At 34.3% G+C, this 17839-nt stretch overlaps 1 protein-coding gene across 21 annotated transcripts in view; it reads right to left on the bottom strand.

The window, feature by feature from the left end:
• Positions 1-287: 287 nt before the first annotated feature.
• LOC105228263 (uncharacterized) overlaps positions 288-17839 on the bottom strand; it is a 30351-nt gene continuing 12799 nt past the window's right edge. For 11 of the 21 annotated variants that reach the window (XM_029551127.2, XM_049461096.1, XM_049461098.1 and 8 more), the window contains 2 exons: positions 10570-10662; positions 5556-10482 (listed from right to left, as the gene is read on the bottom strand). In XM_029551127.2, the coding sequence (XP_029406987.2) occupies positions 6486-10325 (3840 nt within the window). In that variant the 5' untranslated portion in view covers positions 10326-10482; positions 10570-10662 and the 3' untranslated portion in view covers positions 5556-6485. Of the gene's footprint in view, positions 486-4340; positions 4492-5555; positions 10501-10569; positions 10663-15860; positions 16959-17839 lie in introns of those variants that run through there. The other 10 variants (XM_049461105.1, XM_049461104.1, XM_011208026.4 and 7 more) reach the window with 5 other exon arrangements.

Genomic DNA, 17839 nt, shown 5'->3' with positions numbered 1-17839 from the left:
TGAGTTAGGGGAAATATTTTCCTGATAGTCATTTAAATTTACGCTGCTTAAGTTAGCTTCAATTGCAAGTGGTGAAGCTCTCCCAGCGCTCTCGCTTTCACTGATGATTGAGATACCTTCGGAAATGTCATCAACATTTGAGTCGTCATCAGATCGATAGCTGTAATTAAATGATATTAAGAAAAAATACAAAAATTTTCACAAATTTATAAATACGAACTCATTATTTCCTTGGATTTCCTTGTTTTCAGGCGTTGGTGAATCATTAAAGTTTGTTAGTATATCAATTTTATTATTTGTATCTGCAAGAATTTCAGACGAAGAATTTCTTTCTTTTTTTTTGTTTTTGTCATTCACTAATGTCCAAGTCTCTACTGAATCGGACTCAGTACTAGTTGTTATTGATTCATCATCAGTGGAAGAATTCAACGAGGCCTTTTTTGAATGGTCCATGGTGTATCTTTTTAAGTTTTTATGTGTTTAATCTAGAAGAATATAAATATAAATGTTATTTATAAACGGAAATGTTGATTATATTATTTGACATATACGGATATAAATTTATTTGACAGCTTAAAAGAGATATACTGATTTCCACCAATATCTTATCCCTATAATAACTAAACATAAAACTATTTATAGAAAATTTACTACAATACGAAATAAAATGCGACAAAATTCTTCTTTGTCTCTTTGTGCGGAAAAAATTGTCAGAAATGTTCAACACAGTTGCGTATGCAGACAAATGAAACCCATACAAATAGTAAATTGCAGTAAATAACAATGTGTACAAGTGGGACTTGCTATTTTCGAATTCATTTTTGCAGGGAACGTGTACATATCTACATACCTCCATATTCTTTGAAGCAATTTTCAAGGGCCTAGATACTGGGCATTTATTTTATTTATGAATTACTTGAACGCGACTTATTATGATAAAAGAAATATACTCATTACCAAAAATTATTAAGGTATTATAGAAAAGTGAAGTGCTGAATACATACCGATATGATTTTAATTACTTTCTTTAACGACTACTGTACATAATATTTTATACTGTTTAAATAAAACCATTGAAATTAAGTATATAAAAGTACGAAACTGTTGGCAACGGAATTTAAATTTTTAAAAAAATTATGCAAAGATATGGCATAATTTAATCCAATCAATACTTTAATACTTGCAGATTCCGATGTACATATGTATGTTTTATTTGGCTCAGAGTAATACAAATATAATTCAGTTCCTTTTCATAATAGGTTAAAAGGGTTTGTTTGGTTTCTTAATTTTTACCAACATTATAAAACATCGTATGATTAATAATTTAGTAAGATTCATTTAAGGACTGTATATATGTATATAACGCTAGTATAAGTATAACTAGAAATAAAGAAATGTTGTTTGTCGTAGTTTCTGGTTGCGGCCAAGAGTTTTAAACATGAAAAAAGCGATTAACCACAATTTAATAATAAATAATAATACAAATTTGACACTATGTTTAATCGATCACTTTTGTACTCAGTGAATCTGCTTATAAGTGGAATAAAGGACGTACATTTCTAACTCCAGAGGCCGCAACAACTCCCCAAACCATTACGCTGCCGCCACCGAGCTTCACAATTGAAGGTGAAATGGACGGTTATAAGTATAAGTCTCTGTTGGAACATAATTTGAAGCCTTTGGGGGATAATTTAGGGCTCGGTTCCGGTTGGATATTTCAACAAGATAACGATCCGATGCATGCGACGCAAATTGTCAAGGATTGGTTGCTTTATTATACTCTAAGTCAATTAAATACACCACCTCAAAGTCCAAATATGAATATTATTGAACATGTCTGGGAGATTTTGGAGCGTAGAATTAGAAAGAATCAAATTTCTAGCTCTGCTCTACTCTAAGAGCGCATATTGGGACCTTGGAACAGCATTACATCTGTAGCGTTGACAAATTTAGCAGAATCAATGCCACGGCGTCTTCAAGCAGTTATAGATACCAATGGGGACCCAACTAAATACTAAAACGTCTTAATAACTAGCATTTTTTACAGTTTTTCGCACTGAACTAAGATATTTTTGTACTGTATGTAGACTTTTGTCAACACAATATTTGAGTTTTTATTCCATAAATTTGTAGTTTTATATTAATTAATGGATTTTTTAAGTTTGTTGTTATTAGAAAGAAGATTAGAATAAAACTGTATCAACACATTTTTCTGTACTTCCAGAAAGACAGAGTTTTTTCCATTATTATTGTATGAACTTTCTAAAGTATGCACGGTTTGTTTATTAGACGGAACTAAATATTGGCATTAATAACTTTACCTCGAAATATTCTCAAAATATTGACTTTAAACACTTTTCAGAATTAAAAAACTGTCCTTATTAACGATGTAATCATTTAGATTGCAATCTTAGGATACTGATTTCGAAGGTAAGAAGTAATTCTTCCGCATAATAACCATAATTTGCGCACTACTTTTACCAGGGATAAAACTTTTACAATAAGCAAACAAATAGTAATAAAGATAAATGTGTCAAAATATTTAACTAAGAAGTTGCCACAGTGTTTTACGTGAATTTACTTGATACTACTTTGATATTGTTGTCAATTGCGGCAAAATCTTTGAATCCAGCCACTTAAACAAATATAATTTGTAACAATTTTGTGAACAGCTGCTTGGCTTCGCTTCAAGTTGCCACATAATAATAAAAAATTGATAGAAAGTCGCAGAAAGAGATTACGTTACGGGGTATCTCGAGAGGAAATAAATATTGCCAACCCACCGTCATATTTATTGCTCTTGCCATTGGCAATCTGTGTGAGCTTGTGTTATCCCAATAAAATCGTTTGGGAAAATGATTCTAGAATGCATGTACAAACTTTTGAACAAGAGTTATGAGGAGAATGGAAAAGATAGAAAGTGTGCTATAGTTGCAATAAATATACCAATTAATTTGAACATATATTAATAATAATCACTAAAAATGTATCCAGAACTCACCGATACATTAGATCGCCGAAATAACAATTCTTGAGAATTACTAATTTAGTTTTCAACTCATAAGCTAATGGGTTTGTATTGGATTTATTTTAAAGTTAAGATTAAAAAATGTTAAGCACTTACGATGGTTGTGTTTTACATTTCGCAATTAAAGAACAAAAGCAAATTGCAATAATCGAGAATCGCTTTACTGTTGTACCAAATATTCACCAATTGTCGAAGTACTTTTGCCATTCTAAATGAGGTATCTCAAAAACCTTTTAAATGCATCAACCTCCTCTTCATGTGTCGAAGAACGTAGAAACGTTGATCTTTTACGTTCGGTGCCATGTCAAGACTAGATGACTGAAACTGGATGACTCATCAAACTGATGTACACTGGCAAACTAATGATTCTGTTCCACTCAGAATTTTCTGTTCTGCGTTGTCCAGTTGTTCCAAAAGCAAATGGCTGCCGCTTGGAAAGTTTTGCGAGCAACTTTTGTTGAATTCGGCTCATCTTGAAACCCCATACAGTCGATTGCTCTTTACTTTAGGAAGCATACGCGTAATTACGTACGTTTCATCATCTGTTACGATTTCATAGACGTGTTTGGAAGTACCGCTATGGTTTTGTTTTTTTTTTACATTTCTCATTTCCAATCGACACGAGGAAATTTGTGTGGGCTTCAAAGTGGACAAATATGTCAAATGTCCATGCAATATTGAATGTACAGACATATGTACATATGTTGGTTTCCCTAATGCTTATAGTCGTCTCTATTTCATGATAGGTCACAGTGGCGGATCCACGGGGGGGTTTTTGGTGTTAAAACACCCCCTAAACTCAGAGAAAAATAATATTACGAAAGAAGCTTGAATGCGAAAATATTCATCAACATGTTCTTTTTTAGTAATATGTATATCATGCGCATTATTATGCGCACAATAACCTGCCCCTGCACACCATTTTACGTAGTACATGGTCAACTTTACAAGCTCCTCATTATCAAGTGCATAATTATTTGTCAAGTTGCATAATTAACTCATTCTTTTCAACAGTATAATATGATTTTTCGCAATTCAACTATCCTTAACCCATTTTTGTGCACAAGACAAAACGTGTCCTATTATAACTGAATTTTCGGGAGGGAACTGCTATATTAAAAATACGTTGGGTAATAAAACTTTTTGTAAAACCCCCCAACAAATTTTTTCTGGATCCGCCACTGATAGGTCACAAGACGATCTGTCAATGTTAGTTTGCCACATAGTTTCCGGATAAACAACTGATTTTGGACGGTCTTCAAGAAATCCGTCCTGGAGTGATCTATAACCTCGATTGAATTTTCCTTACCATCGATGAACACAGGTCCTTGATGGAGTTTCATCGCTAATAATTGAATTGCGTACATCGATGAACTGTCGCTAAGTTAATTCGCGATGAAAGTTGTAAAATGTTCACGTCTTACATAATTCCATTTTTTGGCCAAGATGAATATTTCAAGTTACTGTAAACAATGCAAATAGCGGGCAACCTATGTATGCAGTATATATTTAAAACGTTTCGTATGTCGCAAATTATTGTAATTTTTTAGAATATAAAGTTTTACCGAAATCGTTATCTTTACAGCTCTTGTTAGGTATACTTTTTATGAAATTATATTTAGAATTATCACATCGATTTTATATATATAAATACTGATGTTGACACAAACATTGATATTAATATAATAATAATTTACAGTGATAAACGTTCAAAACTCATGTTTATTTTCGTGCAATGACACGTAAAAAAATAATTGCTACCCGATGCCAGCTGTCATTTTACTAAAATACAAATTATGACTTAATATTGTTGAGGATGGTAAATTTAAAATAGATTTTATAATTTCTATTTAAATTTTAAAGTTTTGTTAGTCTTAAGTTTTGTTGTCTAATACAATATTTCCTAGAAAAGCCTGCAAGATATGTATATACAATACTTATGATAAAGAGGAATGTGTTTTTACATATTGTCACTTGAAATGTAAAATCACGTAACAACATTTTCGGAAATTTACAGTGGCATGAATGAAACTCGAAATAAAATGCAACATGATTAAAAAATTTTTTTTTGGTTAAAACTGGTTTATATCTGAGCGCAGAATTATGTAATATTATGTATGTAATTCGAAGCGAAATCAATAAGACACTAGGAGTATTCTCTTTCTCTTGCAAAACCCTTGCACGGTGCACGAATTGCAGATATTTCCTCTTGGTGCACAACAACAAACAAACACACGCAGAAATTTATTTGCAATGGCTGTAAAATGTGTCAGACCAAAACTCATGTTTATTTTCGTGCAATGACACGTAAAAAAATAATTGCTACCCGATGCCAGCTGTCATTTTACTAAAATACAAATTATGACTTAATATTGTTGAGGATGGTAAATTTAAAATAGATTTTATAATTTCTATTTAAATTTTAAAGTTTTGTTACAGTTTTTTTGTTAAGAATGAATGCAGAAGGTTCGCCAATTCACAATAGCCATGCACAATAGTCATTTACAATAAATTGATCGAATCATGTGCTGAACACAATGACCGCGACAGACTGCAAACGACATCTGTCAAGTATTAAAATACACACGTTCTTATGGACACAGTTATTTTGACAGCTGCACGACTGCACGATTGCAGGCCGACAGTTTTCGCTCTCGCTAACTTCAATATATTCTTATATTTGCCAACGACAGTAGAGTTGACAGTAGAGTTGAAGGTAGAGAGATGAGGTAGAGTAGTGATGCCACTAATACATATGTATTATAAAATATAAATTATTCACAGCTCTAACAAACTTGACGTTATTTTACAAATAAAAGCATAAAATTACTCTATTATATCATTTGTAATAACAATTGATAATTTAAAACAAAAATATTTACCTATTTACTTATTTTTTTGCATAAAAAATTTCACTTTGAACAAAATATTAAAATGCCATTGAAGTGCAAGGTATTAGTATGGCCACAACGAAATTGGGTACATACAAAATGGACAACTGCGTTCTTTTGTGTACATGTCGACCATTGTTATGTCGCTGCCTTCTTACAAATGTTCATGTGGTAGGATTCACAACGCCATTTTCAGTTCACTGTCGTGCTGCTGGCGTCTGTCGCGGTCATTGTGTTCAGCACATCAGCCGTTCATATATCACTAGATTCTGCAATGGGTGCTCCCGTGCCCTTGTATATTTTGGTATAGGATTTTTGCTATCAGCAATTTTGCAAGAGCAAGAGAATCCCCCTACTCAATTTCGAATTTTTTGATGATACGTTAATTGTTTGCAATTAGTTCTATCTTTATTTGAGTTAGGCAGGTTATTTGTTCGATTTACTACTCCTAAGAGTTTTCGTTAATTAGCTATCACTAAATGTAAAAGTATGTATTGATGAATAAATGAAGTTTTTACGAGTATATGTATTATTTTTGTTTGTTTATTATACTTGTAGATATTATTTTATGAAAATAGTCGAGATAACTTATTTTTGAGATTTTTTATTAAATGACTTCCTCTGAACTCACCGTTGTTTCCCGTATTCTCAAAAATACGTCGAACTTCGCCAGCTTCGGAGCCACTTTCCCAATCGTAGGAATGTTGGTTGTTTAAATCTTCTAATTGTCTAGATGATGGTTTGGCTTGGATCTGCCGATTGTTGGGCGTTCTACTTTCAATTGTTGCTGCATGTTGAATTTGAATTTCAGCAGTGTTCGGCATTGTTTTTTTATTAGTTCTATTCGGGAGCTCAATTCTAGTTGAGGACGGTGAATGTAGTTGCTTGAGCATATAACAGGGACTACTAATGTTCACTGGCTGTAGTCCAGAATGCTGTTGTAACCGCTGATTACGCGGCGTCCAATATATTTGACTCGCCTGTTGACTTGACTGATCAAGTATCAATGGAGTACTTCGTCCATTATACAACCTATGGTGTAATTGCTGATTTGAAAGAGGTTCCCGAACACTTATGTAACCATAAGCACCCGGAACAGGTTGCAAATTGTATGGGCGGACGTATTGTGGTTGGGCGTAAATTTCAGTCTGTCCGGGATAATAGCTGAATACTTGTTTCGCAGGTACGATTTTATCACCCTCAACAAGTACGTATTGCGGAGCAGGCAAATTTCCATGCTCTACATATATTGCAGGAGTTTCCAGATCCTGTCGCATCAAGTTAATTTTTTGAGGACTATCGTAAATTTCCGAATTGTTTGATAGTAAGCTACTTCTTTTTACCACATGTGCATAAATTGGTGATACTGTATTTGGATTTATTTCGCTTATCATATGCGCCGTATTTATTGGTATGAATTGTTGAGGCAAGCTCTGCATACGTTGAGGAACTTGAGGAGCCGCATACATTCTTGAAGCAGGCCTCTGGTTCGTTTCGACAGACGCATATGATACTGGAGACAAATCAGATAGACCAGTTTGCTTATTATGAACTACTCTAGTTTGTGATTGTTGAATAATTGGTGTTTTATTTAGAGATTTTCTGCAAAAATCTTTCACTTTTTGCAAAATCTCATCTCTAGTTAGTAAACCACCGATGCGACGCTGTTCTGGATTACACACCGGTTCGGATATTTTGTTATCTTTTCGTCGTAGAACAACTGGTGTACCCATGTCAACTTCGTAGCCTTTCCTGTTAATATTACCGTTCCCGGAAGTATAAGTCATATTGCCCAAGACGCTTTGACTACGAGGAGTAGATTCGAAAATACTTTCCTTAGCATTACTAATATACCGCATATTTACAGGAAAAGATGATGGAAGTAATGCTCTTCCATCAATAATCTTAGCTTGTCTATTTTTAGTCAAGCCTGCGAATGTATTCCTTTGTGGAGATCCCCGAATAAAGTTGGGTTCTAATGTTATGGGCTGTTTGGATACACTATCAGGTTGCGTTATCGATATTTTTTGTGGCTGAAGACGTTCATATATATTTTCTGCATCCTGTTGTCTTTTTTGTTCTTGTAACATTTTCAGGTATAGCTCATTGTCCATACGATCTTTAATTGCTTTTAATCGTTCCCACTCTTGTTGGTCGACGTAAACTTTATTTGTCAGGCTTACCCTATGTGTTAAAGTGTGGCTTTCCGCATCATTATTTGCATTTCGGATTGGAGTTGAAGTTGTTTTGGGTCCATTCATGGTAGAAAATTGTTCTCCTATGTTTTCTTTAGAGGTGAAAGGTGTAGAAACCTTAGAAGCCTCATTGTCACTTTTTGATTTGTTTTGCAGCTCTCGTATAAGTCTCTTTTTCAATATTTCATTACGATCCATTGAACTAGAACGATTAAAAATTTGTTTGCGGTTTAAAGTTTGATTAGATCGTTTGGGTATGAGGCTTTGGCGCTCAACGCTTCGCTTTAGTGTACCATTAGACGAATTTTCAAGTCCTTCCGTCGTTACATTCGTTGTGTTATTTACAGCGTAAAGTCGATGTGCTCTTGGTTTTAGTATTGTATTATTTGGAGGGGGTCTATTTTGTTGAGAGCTTACCAATCTCTCTTTGGAATGCGGCCGTCTTGAGGGTTTTATGAATGGAGTGTGCGCATCTTCTTCTGCTGTTGAGTTGTGGAGCAGCTCGTCACTTGGTAAGACACTAGATAATGAATTAGATACGTTTTCCCCACTTGCAAAGCTCTTGCGGGACTGTTGCTGTTGGTGTTTTAAGAACTCCGTTTCGGCAGGACTTAATAAATTATTATTTGCATGAGGACGACCGTGAAAACTTTGTCTTTCTAAAACCACTCGCTTAAGCGAAGTTTGCGGGATATCTAAATTTTCTTTCAAATGCGTTTTATAATTGTTTAGTGATTTCGCAGTAGGAACGATATCTTTGGGAGTTGTTTTACGTCTAGTAGCAAAAATACTATTTGAAAGGAGACGTTGAAATACTGAGGGCTTTTTAGAGTTACGCACAGAGTCCGTTGTATCTAATGAGATCTGTACGCTCTCGGGGCTTTTAAAAGAGATACGAGTATCAGGTTTAGTTATCTGTCTGCCGTTTGTATACACAGATTGTGCGCCATTTGGAATTTTTTTGGGTATCAAAGTAAGACCCTTTTTTTCAAGATAATCATGAAACTCTTTGGATTTTATTGTATTGGTAAATGTGCCTTCAGGCGCCTCTTCCAATATTTCTTTGACATCCATATTTTCAAAGTTAACGTTTTTGGATTGTTCGGATTCTGAGTTTATTTTCTTTATATTAACTAAGTTCGGGGTCACCTCATCACTCGATTCACTTTTTGTTAAGGGACCATCTATTTCATCTAAATCATCTTCTGAACTTATTTGAAGTGTTTTTACCCTATCGTCGAACTTTTTGGCATTCTTTGACACTTCGGCTGGATTAAAAAAATTTCCAACCAAATCGGTACCAACTTTGATCTTGATGTCAGAGAGATCAGGATAATTTGGTTTTGAACATTTCTTAAAGGGAATCTTTGAGTGTGAAAGCGATGCTTCTATTGAAGGTTTACTTTTTAAATCCTTGATACGATCTTTAGTTTGATTTGTTAAACGAAGTTTTTTTGAAGAGTTTTTGTCACCAACATCACGTGTTTCTTCACATTTAAGTCGTGCTAGTATGGAAGGGTCGTAAACAAAATATGGATCCGGATTTTTCACATATGTTTTAACATATTTGGATTGTTTTAGAACTTCTTCAGTAGTAACGAAATCGTCAGGTGATGGTAAGGACACAATATTACCAGAATTTGACTTTCGGTTATTTGTTTCGTTTTTAATTCGTTCTTTTTCCTTTTCTTTTTCACGCTCTCTTTCTCGTAGCTGTTGCGTGACAGTTTTTCGAACACTCAACGTCGATCGTTTAGCTGGAACGGGGGGCGGTATTTTCTTCTTCCTAGCCGAGTTTCCCCAAGTGGAATAATGTTGTTTAAAAGGATTTTTTTGATCTACAATTGGTTCGCCTTCTATAAATTTGCGGACCTTCTCGTCTTGGGGATCAAAAGAAACCGATTTTTTTAGCTTAGTGCTCGACTTAACAGAAGCTGATATCGATGAATTCGACTCATCTTGTGAGATATCACAGTTATCATATAAGGCCTTGCATTCGTCATTGTCGTTTTTGTAAGGCTTTTTTGGTTCGGAATTGTCGATATTATGTCTGTGAATAACATCGTCAGCTATGTTGTTTTCACAATTTGAACTTTTCTTGTCATTACTACTCAAGTTGTGATTGGAACTAGTGTTGCTATTTTCTTTAAAATTTTCTATTACGGTGCAAAGTGACTCGGTACTGGCATCATTTCTAGCAATTTCTGACATTTTTCCAGAGGGAGTCTCCAAAATCAATTAGATTTCCGAAGTTTAAGGAACTTAATTTAGAGGATATTGGAATACGGTTTTCGTCTTTTGAGTTATTACGCGGCATTGGATTTCCTTAACTAAGTCAATATTTGAAGCCAGTTTTGTAACAATAAATCTGTAGATAAAAAACACACTAAAATTATTTTTTATTAACATACATATGTATGTCAAGGCGAAGTTCAAAGGGGAAGAAAGAATTTACCTTTTTAATGGGCTCCGATTCTGTTGCCGCTGTCGAAATTCCGTTTCCGTCGCTACCACGACACTACAATTCTGAACTGATCGTTAATATGGACTAGAAAAAAAACGTATGTGAGTTTGGTTTAACATTGTGGTATTACTTAAGACGGTACTATTGTAGAGGCGGGTACTACCACTACTCACCGCCTGATATATGTACATATGTATATGTATTAACACCCCCAAATTTAAACAATGATCAAATATTCACTATTAGTGATTTATAATTTCTCTTTCACATTCAAAACAAATTATTCATTTATAGGTAAACTTAATACTGGTAGAAGAAAATATCGGATTAATAAGAATCAACGAATAGGAGTTGTGAAATTAAGTAGTTTCGAGTGTTGAGAGGCTCTGGCGGTGGCAGGCAAAGCTATTAAGTTATAGATATAGAAGTACGAAAAGACTTTTTTGACTACCATATATGTAAAAAATGTAGAAAAAATTTGAAAACTATGGAATTGTAAATTTATTTCTGAATATGTATATGGATATAGCTATTGGCCGGTTCCTTTAATGGGGGGTGTACTGTAGCATTCAGCGAATACACGATCTATTACCCTCCTTAAACGATAAACCTCCTTAGTTGCGGTTTCATAAAGTGTGCATCGAGGGTAAATGCCTTGTGGATGCCCAAGCCATAAAAGAAATATACATATGTATGTATGTACATTAGTGTGCTCGGATGAATTTGAGGTTTTTGTGGTCTGCTTTTCTTCAGTCAAACATACGCATGTATACATGCTAACTATGTAAAGGTGGCCGAATTAAAAACACTCATTTTGTATTTACGATCGCCGAAAGTGGGAAAGCCGTAACAAAACCCAAAGAAGTTCGACATCGATGGAATGGCAACAGATCCATGAGTGAAAGGTCTTATGTTTTTAGTTATATATGTACATACTATGTATGTATGTATGTATGTATGTATGCTTAAATGCTTGGATGACTCCAGGTTTTTAATTTTGTTGTAGTTCAAGATGTATGCATGTATGTAAGCCAAACGAAAGCATAACACATATTATTATACATACATATGTACATAGCTTTGTACTATATGTATATTTGGTCCTATCTAAACATGTGTTAAAGACGAGACAGTTTCAATATTAGTGTAACTCATGATTCTATCTTTGAATTATTTTACAGTAAATAGGAATATGTTCGCGGGCATTAAATGTATTTCAGATCACTAGACATGATGTTAGTTGTTGGACTAATGTCTTTCCATGGATATACATATGTATGTACATATCTCGTTGTTGAGAGCTTCGACAAAGCTCCGAACTAATTGGCAAAGAATCGTGTAATATTATTGCTTTCTCACTCGTCTTCTATTAAATTTCGATATCTTTTAAAAAAATACAAGAAATTAACCGAAATTACACGAAACCAGGAAAACTTCATTTGCGATCCCTCATAATCAATGAGTTGCCGTCTTAATTGCTTCTGTCCGGAAACAATTCACCTTAAGGCTTAAGCGGTTTCCTTACTATTTTTACTGTTGTTCTTTCTGGCTACGTCTATTCTAGATGTTTGGTCGAACTTACTCTACGGTGTGTGCATTAACGTCATCCGACAAATAGAATTATGGTATGTTTAGGCTATCCAAAACCAAACTGCTGTCTTATATTATATTAAGTAGTAGCACCTTCTTCCTGCATTGTTTTTCACATGGAAGTGTTAATGGGAGTACGTATGTATATATGTATGTATGTATGTACATATAATATGTATGTAAGTATATTTCTGCGCGAAATAGGTGTTTCAAATTGAACCGAAATATTTCACCTTCTGACTCGAAACGTCGTAACATTGTATGGAGCTGTGTGTTTCTTTTGTTTCAGATATTCTTGTAGACTATCTCTACCTAAAATGTTGCGTATAAATACAACCAAAAAGTACATAAAATGTACCATAGAATTTATATTGACACAGCGTCCTGACATAAATTACAGTTACATATTCGATGTAAGCGGTGAATGCAAAAACAATCAAAGGAAATTGCTATTGGGTTGGAGCCCCCATTGAAATGAAAGCATTTAAGGGTAAATGCCAGATTGGGTGGACGCTATATTTTGGTAATTTGCCAGTGGTGGCAACTAAATTGCCTTGGTGAGTGTTTTTCAAAGGGGAGACCTTGTGTGAACCTATAGAAATACGCATGAAATAAGGGAGGGTTAGTCCGGGAAGAAGCAAAAATCATATACTATCACTGTACAGGCTGCTCGAAACTTCATGTGTCTGTCTGTCTAATTCTAAACGAATGCTAAGACTTTTACAGTTTTCTTCTTCGTCAGGAGCATTTTTATTCTCAAAATTGCTGTCTTTCAGCTAACAGCTTTTGAGTTTTTTCTCTATTACGGCAAAGGTCTTGAATTGTTTTTTTCGGGTGATTGTAACACAATTAACTATTTTTCAAGATTTGGCTTTGCAATGAAACTAAAAAAGACTAAAATACTGTCAGGACAGTTCAAAGTTCGGCAAAATTTTGAATTACGATGAATTTATCTTTCGGAAAAACTACTACATACATACATATGTATGTTCGAAATTACTGCACCTTCGGTGGGTGGCGTAATGTACTAGTTAAATTTAGAAATGGTGGAGGAAGCGAAAGTATGGTTTCATTTTTTAATAAGAAAACACTATTTTAACCGCCTTAAACTTTGATTTTTGAAATATGAGTGCTGTAGCATTACTGGATCAGAAAAGAAGAAACTAAGAAAGCACGCTTTTAATATACATATGTATGTACATACATACATATACTAAGCATTATGAGCAGCGCTTAAAATTTAAATTTCGGTTTGTGGGGTATTGGCTCACTTTTCTTACTTCCTCCCCCACAATAAGTTTTGTTCAGTCTGATCTTTGTAGTTTTGTGTAGACAACAACCAAGTTTTTTTGATTTCTTTGCAGAAGTGTGGTTAGTCTAATAAATTACAACGAATATGCACACATACATATGTTGTATGTATGTATATATTCAGTTCTTTCGGACGACGCGTGTCTAAACCGAAATGTGTTCATTGTTGAGAGGGTGCCTGTCGGCAATAAAGAGTATGCACAAGAGACAATTCGTATTAAGACGTATGTATGTACACCGTACATAAGCCCATGTATATTATCATGGTGCGTAAGCGGCCATTATCGCTTAATGTAAGCGCTGTATGAAACGAAATTGCGTTCTAAAAATTGTTGAGTAAATGCCGGAAGATATTTTAGGAACTTCATAAAGGAACCGGTGCCTTATTAACTCTTTTATCGCTGTAAAACGTACCAGTTGGGTGTTCTTTGTTCAAAATGCTATTCTTTCACAAGGAAAACGCAGTGCCATTGGGAAATGAGATGTGACGTGAGTGAACCTTTTAACTAATTTCAGTAAATCGAATAGAAAGAACAAAATTTTAAAAGGGAATCATAAGTATGTACATATAAAAAAGAGTGTGTAACTAGTGCAGGGGAGATATCTGTTCCAAATCTAAACAGTAGAAAGCACTTGTTGTAACTAAGCGGTGACGTTGTAACCGTTTGACTAAACACAGGGTGTAGTGTTGCAATGTGTGCACATCTGTGCCTTCACCTACATATGTACATACGTACTATTGCAAGTTTTGGATTAAACGCCTTATAGTAGAATGAGGGAGATAGTATATATGTATGTATGTATGAAAGGTATGTTGATGTGCAAATCCGATCTACGACCATTTTCCGACAATATTTTAGGGGTAGATTTGACGCTTTTGTTCCTATCGTTTTTTTTTTTTTTGTAATTTTTCCACCAAAATAACACAGTGTAGCCTAAAAATATGGAACTGAAAAATACTAAGCTCATAGATTCAAATTTGTGAAAAAAGTGCTTCTGAGTTATTGCAAGTGGTCTTTGATTATCAAATATATAAAATATCCTAAAGTGACTTTCGATCTTTAACATACGAACAATGGATTATGTAAAAATGTACACTAGTAAGAGTGTTCCAAGGAAAAGCTTCATTTTCTTACTCCCACAACATTTTCAAGAGGATTAATAGTTTTGTTCACCTTTTTTGTAACCTTTAAAACCGTTATATGCAGATGGTGCTTTCCATGTCATCGGTTCGTTTGTCTGTCCGTGCAAGTAATAAGTTTGTTTTTATGGCTCTACTCTCCTAGTCACGACTACCCGAAACTCAAATCCGTTAAATCAACTAGCAAGGAAACTAACATATATATAAGTATGTATGTACATAGCTTTCAGCCCATTAGCTAGATCCACATATTATATATAAGTACGTATAACAGTTTTGTACTTTTTGTCAAGTGGTGTTAAGAAGAATCCTTAGTAGAATTTTAGTAGAATCTCTGGTAGCTAGTCGAATAGAACTAGTCGAACTGAACTAGTCGATTTCACAGCAGGGTAGGCACGTACGAGTACATACTGACATCATTACAAGCAATTTATTTAACGATCGCAATATTTCGGTAAAATATTTACAAATCATGTTTTTACAATCGTGCATACATCTGAACAGATGTATATTTTGTATATACACACATATACATATGTATGTATATTACAATCTAAAATGTAAGCTAACTTAAATTAATGAAAAATTACTATTGTTTTGACCTATTAAATCAAATTTCGGAGCGATATTAAAATTAGTTTTGTTATACATACATACATATGTACGTAGGTTAGGGTGAGTAAAAAATCGAATAATTCTTTTCGTTGGCATTATATTATATGTAGATATTTTCGCAAGTATTTAAATTTTTCTATAAAGAAAAAATAGAAAACTGTAAGGCGGAGGATCTTCCCGTTGCATTTAAGGGCTCATACTCTGGTATATGTAGGTGTCGGAGTACCAAGTAGGTGTCGGAGTACCAAGCGGCAAAAAATATTTAAATTTTTGACCCACACTAATGTATGTAGGTATATGTACATATGTATGTATGTGCATGTTTCGAAAGTTCGTTTGACAGTGAACTACTATACTGTGGTATACTACGTATGTATGTATGTATGTACATATGTACATGAGTATACCAATACATTATAGCGCAGACACCTGATTCGGCAAGGGAGCCAAGAGACTTTATGTGGCAGCCGATGCATACTCACACTAACAAATGTATACATGTGCATAGATATTTACATATACGATTACATCTCAAATTGTTTCAGCTATTATTTCAAGCTTGACCTCTCCGCGTAGAGATAATAACATATGTCCATTAGTTTACATACATACATATGTATGTATGTACATTTGTATACAGTTAATACTCGGTTATGTATTATAAATCATCTTTCGAAAATATTCTAATTACATTTACTGCAGAAAAAATGAATGTATTTGTTTTTTAATACATTTTTTGGACCAAATTTTTTGAAGACATCTTCTCCACTTTGTGTGTGATGATGCATCAATAATGTTAAAAATATTCAAACCTTCCTGAGTTTGAGTTCGTTCAGTTTATACGGTGCTTACTTTAACGTATGTATGTACATATGTAAACTGTATTAAAATGTGTGCATGAGTGTTTATATGTTTGTATGTATGTATCGATGCGAACTATTTTAATTTCTGTGGAAATATGATTTGATTTTTGAAACTGAATGCCGAAGTGATAAAGTAGCTTCACCCAAAACATTGAAATATGAATGAACAGAATGTTAAAGTCGGCTAAAATAGCCAACAAAAGATTGCTTATTTTACACGAATATTTTATAAAATCTACTTTGTGAAATCTGTCTGGACTTTGAGTATTTTATAAAGTAAGACAAACACTGAAACAAAGTGTTTGTTCATTAAAAGAAGGGGGGCTAGGCCAACGGTGGACCGTAGTTGAAAGAAGGAATATTTACAATTAAATTAACATTTTGCACCAAGGTAATTTTTGCCTTGTGTACTGACTTTGTAAACAATAGTCTCGGGTTTTATCAACTATTTGTGTAAAGAAACCTTTCTTATTAACGGAAATATGCGGTGCCTGAATACTTTATCCAATAGTTCTACTATGTGCATATGACGTCAGCACTTCAGCTGATATTGTCAATAACTCGCTTTACTAACTTTTAGTATAACTGTTATCTGGTGCTTCTACGCTGTTTCCCATACATATGTACATATGCACTTACACACGTTGCATCTAGTCTATAGGTAAGTGTTTAGCGAGCAAAGCTGCTTCTCTTCTGACTTGTCTTCACTTCATTTCCTCGAAATTGGTCGATTTGTTTATTTTGTTTCTGCTTTTTTCAATCGTTGTTGTTTACGTTAACGAAAATAAACACCTTTAGTTTCAACGCCATTGGTCCACCGCTGTTGCTTAACGGCTCTGTTGCAATGTTGCATTTTTGTTCTGACCGTTTGGGCAATTTAGAAAACGTAAAATTTTGTGGTGATGAATGACAGAAACAGTGCTCGAATATGCATACATATGTATACACATGCAAGCAAGTATGAAGGTAGGAGTTAAGTTTTGATATGTGTGTATGTATGTGTACATGCGTACGTAAATAAAAAGCCTAAAATGTTACCACATGTTCGAAGAACGATTGCGTGGGCGCATATAATGTATTATACATATGTATATACATATCCATTTTGTACATATGTATGTATGTACATATTTTGTGTATTTTACTGCAATAATAATTTGTTTAACTATTATATCCTAGTATCTGTTTTAATGCGATAAAAAAGTCCAATTTTGGGCAACTTTTTCGAGCATTTCGGCCGGAATTTCTTCGGAGTTGTCTTCCAAAGCTGGAATAGTTGCTGGCTTATTTCTGTAGACTTTAGACTTGACGTAGCCCCACAAAAAATAGTCTAAAGGCGTTAAATCGCATGATCTTGGTGGCCAACGTACGGGTCCATTTCTTGAGATGAATTGTTGTCCGAAGTTTTCCCTCAAAATGGCCATAGAATCGCGAGCTGTGTGGCATGTAGCGCCATCTTGTTGAAACCACATGTCAACCAAGTTCAGTTCTTCCATTTTTGGCAACAAAAAGTTTGTTAGCATCGAACGATAGCGATCGCCATTCACCGTAACGTTGCGTCCAACAGCATCTTTGAAAAAATACGGTCCAATGATTCCACCAGCGTACAAACCACACCAAACAATGCGGCAATTTTGCTTATTTACGTAGCCATTCAACCAGAAATGAGCCTCATCGCTGAACAAAATTTGTCGATAAAAAAGCGGATTTTCACATTTCGAACCGAACACTGATTTTGGTA

The sequence above is a fragment of the Bactrocera dorsalis genome, unplaced genomic scaffold (genome assembly GCF_023373825.1).
Source record: "Bactrocera dorsalis isolate Fly_Bdor unplaced genomic scaffold, ASM2337382v1 BdCtg007, whole genome shotgun sequence".
Lineage (NCBI taxonomy): Eukaryota > Metazoa > Arthropoda > Insecta > Diptera > Tephritidae > Bactrocera > Bactrocera dorsalis.
The sequence above is the reverse complement of the archived record's forward strand: the minus strand, read 5'-3'. Positions and strand labels throughout refer to the sequence as shown.